This window comes from Bombyx mori, chromosome 7, assembly GCF_030269925.1.
Source record: "Bombyx mori chromosome 7, ASM3026992v2".
Classification (NCBI taxonomy): Eukaryota; Metazoa; Arthropoda; class Insecta; order Lepidoptera; family Bombycidae; genus Bombyx; species Bombyx mori.
In genome coordinates, this window is record NC_085113.1 from 13,948,315 (window position 1) to 13,953,908 (window position 5,594).

At 59.2% G+C, this 5,594-nt stretch overlaps 1 protein-coding gene across 1 annotated transcript; it reads left to right on the forward strand.

Annotated features, from left to right (window-relative positions):
- Positions 1-2,623: 2,623 nt before the first annotated feature.
- Positions 2,624-3,076, forward strand: LOC119630921 (uncharacterized). Its single transcript, XM_038021450.1, has one exon. The coding sequence runs from the start codon at positions 2,624-2,626 to the stop codon at positions 3,074-3,076; it is 453 nt and encodes a 150-aa protein (XP_037877378.1).
- Positions 3,077-5,594: the final 2,518 nt, after the last annotated feature.

Consider the following 5,594-nt stretch of genomic DNA (forward strand, 5'->3'; position numbering starts at 1 on the left):
CGAAGGCTCTGAAACGTCGGCCGTCTCGGTACGGCAGCCCGTCGGGCCGCCCAGACGGTGCCGCTGGTGTCCCGGAATACCCCGCTGGACCAGAACCAGCCTGCCGGGTCGGGACGCGATACACCGTCGACCGGTCGCTCTATTCACTCCACGGCAGCGCGCTAGAGTGCTGGTAGCGCGCCGCGCGGCCTCACCCCCTCAGGTCGCCCCTTGACCTTCACCGGGGGGAGGCCGCCACCTACAGGGGCCGGGACGTACGGGCGTATTCCCGCCTCCGGCCCCCGGCTCGACGGCGACGGATCGGTGCGGAAAGGGAAGAGCTCTCCCTCTCTCGCTCCGCCGCCTCCTTCTGTGATATGGTGGACTCGCAGAAGTCGAGCATCGCCTTCCAGGACGCGTCGCTGCCGAGCATCGTAGCCACGACGCGCGGCAGCGAGAGGTCCTCTCCTATGACCGCGACGAGGGCGGCGCGTTGCTCGTCAAATCCAGAGCAACGCGCCAATGTGTGTTCCGCTGTGTCTTCCTCGTCGCGGTCCGCGCAGTGGTGGCACTGCGCCGTCGGTTCCCTTCCGGCTATCTTGTGCAAGTACCGGCCGAAACAACCATGGCCGGTAAGCATCTGCGTTAGCCGGAAGGTGAGGCATCCGCGGTCGCGGCCCACCCAGTCCGCGAGAACCGGGCGGACCGCCTCGACGGTTCGGAGGCCGGCCGACGGGTCCGCCAAGCGGCGAGACCACGCCTCCAGCACGGACCGCCGAGATTGGAGCCTCCGCGCTCGAACTACTCCTTCGCCGGGGCGCCCTTCCCCCCTAGAGCGGAGGTCGCTACGCCACCGGTAATCGGCAGCGAGCGCCTCCGCCTCCAGGTCCCAGGGTGGCGCCCCGGCGAGCAAGCACGCCGCCTCGAAGGAGACGGTGCGGTATCCTCGGATCGCCCTGACCGCGATCGCGCGCTGCGGACGTCGCAGCGCGGCGACGTTCTGGCGGGTCAGGGCGTGGCACCATACGGGCGCGCCGTATAGTGCCATCGACCGCACCACCCCCATGTAGAGGCGGCGCGCCACCTGATCGGGACCCCCGACGTTTGGAAGGAGCCGGCTCAAAGAGCCGGCCGTTGCCATCAGCCGAGGGCCCAACTTCTCAAAGTGAGCGCGGAAGTTCCACCGACCGTCCAGTTCGAGGCCGAGATACCGAAGACCGGTCACCCCGACCCCGACGCGGACGCCTCCGATCACGAGGTGGGCACCCACAGGCGGCGCTCGTCCCGGCCCGTGAAACATCAGGGCCTGGGTTTTGTCGAGCGCCACCTCGAGCCCCAACCGTCGGATCCTAGTGACGACGTGTGCCACGCCTGCGCACGCCAGACGGGCAGACTCCTGGTAGTCCCTCCCCGGAGCCACGACCAACGTGTCGTCGGCGTAACAGATTACGCTCAGCCCGGGGAGGGGTCCCCGAATGACGCCCCGCAGGACCCAGTCGTAGCCGATGTTCCACAGCAGGGGGCCCAGGACGGACCCCTGCGGAACACCGCGCTCGACGGGGAAGCGGTACATCGCCCCACCGTGTCCGATGCACTGGATCGACCTGCCCTCGAGATAGGAGCCGATCAGTCGGCGGAGGTATGCGGGGACGCCGTGATACTCCAGCGCCCCCGCGATCACCGACCAGGGCAGGGTGTTGAAGGCGTTCTTTACATCTAAGGATAACGCCATCGCCACCCCGCCCCGGGATACGGCTTCATCGGAGAGGGCCCGCACGCGCAGAATTGCGTCGATAGTCGAGCGGCCCTCTCTGAAGCCGTATTGCTCCGCCGAAAGATCGGGACCCGTCTCGGTCAGGTGCCGGACGATGCGGGCCGCGACGATCCTCTCGAGCATCTTGCCCGCTTCGTCCAGCAACACGATGGGGCGATAGCCCGCGGGTGAGTCCGCGGGGCGCCCGTCCTTCCGCAGAAGGACCAGTCTGCCCGTCTTCCATTTCGACGGGAACCGTCCCGACTCGAGGCACGCTTCGAAAAGCCCCCCGAGCCGGTCCCCTAGGGCCTCGAAGGCCAAGCTCCAGACCCGGCCGTGAACGCCGTCAGGGCCGGGGGCCGTGTCCTTCGCTCTCATTTTGGACACGGCCGCATGGATCTCCGCCCCCGTGATAGGGGGAGGGGGCTCCTCGGCAGTGGGAACGCTGGGGCGACGCGGAGGCGTGCCCCACGTGGCGTCCATCTGGGGGGGCTCAAAGTCTCCCCCCGCTGCTGGCGGGAAAAGCGCAGAAACTATTTCCCGCAGCTGCCGAGGCTGGAGCCGCTCGGTCACCGGGAGCGCCCACGGCTGCAGTTTCCTGCGAACCATCTTGTATGGGCGCCCCCAGGGATCTTCGTCGAGCGACTCCAGGAGAGTCTTCATGCTCTGCTTCTTGGCCTCGCCGATGGCCAGCTGCAACGCCGTCTGCTTAAAAAAAAAAAAAAAAAAAAAAAAAAAAAAAAAAAAAAAAAAAAAAAAAAAAAAAAAAAAAAGGTTAGGTTAGGTTAGGTTAGGTTAGGTTAGGTTGAGATATGCACCGAGCTTGCGCGCATCGGCGATTGCTCCGTCGATGCAGTCAAGGCTGGCTCTATCAAGCCCGGATCCGGAGGAATGGGCCAGGTTCTCGTTCGTTGCCCGATAGCAGCGGCGAAGAAAATTGTTACAGTGACGAAGCTGCGCATCGGGTGGAGCGTTGTTCGCGTCCACCTGCTGGAGGCCCGGAGGCTACAATGCTTCCGCTGCCACGCGTTGGGCCATGTGGGTGCGCGGTGCCCGTCGTCGGTCGACCGCAGCCACGACTGCTACCGGTGCGGACAGACCGGCCACGTGGCATCCGGATGCACACTGGCACCGCGATGCGCCGTCTGCGCCTCCGCCGGGAAACCAGCGGACCACACTTCGGGGGGCAAGGCCTGTGCAAGGCCCCCGAGAAAACCGAGGAGAGAGGACGTCGCTGCACCCGCGGCCGCACCCGTTGCTGCAGACCGAAGTCAACTCGGCGAGACGACGACTCCGATGGACGTCCAGCCTCCGTCGGGCACAAGGAAGACCGGGGCTTTATGAAGAACCGGGCATGCCGATGAACCGAGGAGGAAGTCGTGAGGAGGAGGTCGTGGACCTCGGTTCGTAGGCAGTGAAGGCGGAGCGGGTGGTGCGAGCAGAAAGCCCCCACCCGGCTCCTGCAGGGGCCGTCGATTGCTGGGTGCGGGGGCGCCCGGTACTCGGCACTAAGGTCCTGTGGGGTGGTGGTGCGCTGTGGCTCTGGTGCGCCCCTCACGAGTCGTGGAGATGAGAGGGGGAAGAAGTCCCCGGTGGCAGATCCCGCCCAACGTAACATTGGGGTGGGAGCCGGCGAAGGCGGGCCTATGGCGCGCACATGGCGGTACCTGGGTCCCCGCCCAGCCGGAGTGGAGGAGCTCGTTGGGGTTTAGTCGGTAGTCGTTAAGCTGGGCGGGTTTGGCGAGAGCTGAACTTAGCCCAGCGCGCCTTTCTAAAGGCGTAGTCTCCGTGGACCAATTGGTTGAGGGCGCGGACCTCGGTTCGTGACTTCTTCCTCTTTCTTCCACCGGAGGCGCGGAGTCCGACATAACCCGGTCCGACCCCCGTCGGCAGGGTATCCGTAAAGACTAGGATTCCCCATCGATACCAAAAAAAAAAAAAAAAAAGGTTAGGTTAGGTTAGGTTAGGTTAGGTTAGGTTAGGTTAGGTTAGGTTAGGTTAGGTTAGGTTAGGTTAGGTTAGGTTAGGTTAGGTTAGGTTAGGTTAGGTTTTTTTTTTTTTTTTTTTTTTTTTTTTATTTTATTACATACTTGTCCTCTAACGTAGTCAGAGCCCTTACTTTTCCTTTGTATATATTTTTGCTTTATTTATTGTTTTATTTATGAAATGTTTCCAAATAATCAAATTCATGTGAATATATATTTATCAAATGTTATAAAAAGTGTCTATTTCCAAAAAATTTACTGTCCTTAAGGGGGTTCTGGGGTGTTACAAATATATACTAATTATATATTGACATCCCAGTTTTCTCAGGTCTTATTTTTATTTATTACTTTTTGAGCTATTTTAATCATGTATTGTACAAATTTCTTTTTTAACTCTTTTTCTGTCATCAGTTCTGGCAAGATATCCCTGTTGAGTTCGACACCTAGCTCCTGTTCCAGGTCATAGCGCTCCCGGGCAAAAATAGGGCACTCCAGCAGTACGTGCGGAACCGTTTCCTCCGCGTCTGGATCGCAGGTGCACGATGAGCTCTCCTTACACCCGAATCTTTTCAGGTATGCAGAGAACCCACCGTGCCCTGTTAGTATCTGGGTAGTAATGCTGGAGTGCTCCATCCCCCTCACGACCGCATATGCCCTCAACGCACTTGGGAAAAACAATTTAGTTCCTGATGCGGTCTCCCCCGACCTGTATCTCCGATCCCACTCGTCAAGCGTCTCCAATCGAATTTGTCGCTTGACGAACGATATCGGACACAGGTCGTAGTCCGGTTTTCGTTTTGACCGCAGAGCAGCTTCCTTGGCCAGTTGGTCGGCTCTTTCGTTCCCCTCCAATCCTACGTGGGCCTTTATCCAGAACAAGGAGACACTCTTGTTCTGGAGCATGCAGCGTCTGATGGTGTCTCTTGTTTCCACTGCTAAGGGATGGGGGGAACTGACGTTGGTGATAGTCTGAAGAGCCGACATCGAGTCACTAAAGATGCCGAACGCAGTCCCAGAGTGATTCAGCGCCTCCCTCACTGCTCTTTGTAGAGCAAGGAGTTCTGCCTGATAGACGGTGCAGAAAGGCGGAAGCGTGAGCTTAAGGGCTTTGGTTTCGGATACCCTATCCCATAAGGATAGCGCTGCCCCCACCTTACCCTCGAGCTTGCTTCCGTCCGTGAAGATTCGAACCTCAAAGTTGTTATGGTGTTCATATTGTTCCTCGTCTATCAGGCTTTTGAATTCCAGGTTTACTTGCTCTGCAGGGTGTGGCGCTTTTATCATCGGGGCCATGCGTTCCACCTCCCTGTCTCCCAATACTGGCTGTGGCACACCTCGCTTGGCTTTGTAGAGTGTGGCCACTTCCCGGATGCGGAGGTCGAGCGGTAGGATCCCAGCCAGCACCAGTGCAGAGTTTAGGGAAACTGTGCGGTAGGCCCTACACAATTTTTGGGCAAAGCCCCTCTGGACCACGTTCAACTGCTTCCGGACTCCAAGCTTAGTCGCGGCTGGTGCCCATGCGCTCGCCGCGTACATTATGATGGGTTCGACGGCTGCGGTGTATATAATTCTAATCACCTCCGGGTGCAGCCCCCAACTCACACGTGCTGCCCTGGCAAGATGTTTATATATCGTAATTGCCTTATTGCATACCTCAGTCACGTGTGTGTTGAAGGTGAGTTTGGCATCCACCGTAAGCCCGAGGATCTTAATTTCTTGGGACAGTTCAATTCCGATCCCACCCATGCTCAGGCGCGGGTTGTCGTATTTCAATTTTCGCGTCAGCACCATCGCACAAGTTTTGTGCGGCGCAAATTTTAAGCGATTTCTGACTCCCCACGCCAGAACATGTCCGAGTGCGGCATTGATCCGTCCCT

Bases quoted from the DNA above. Each gene is read 5' to 3' on its own strand.
- LOC119630921 (XM_038021450.1), top strand. From the start codon at position 2,624: ATGGGCCAGGTTCTCGTTCGTTGCCCGATAGCAGCGGCGAAGAAAATT.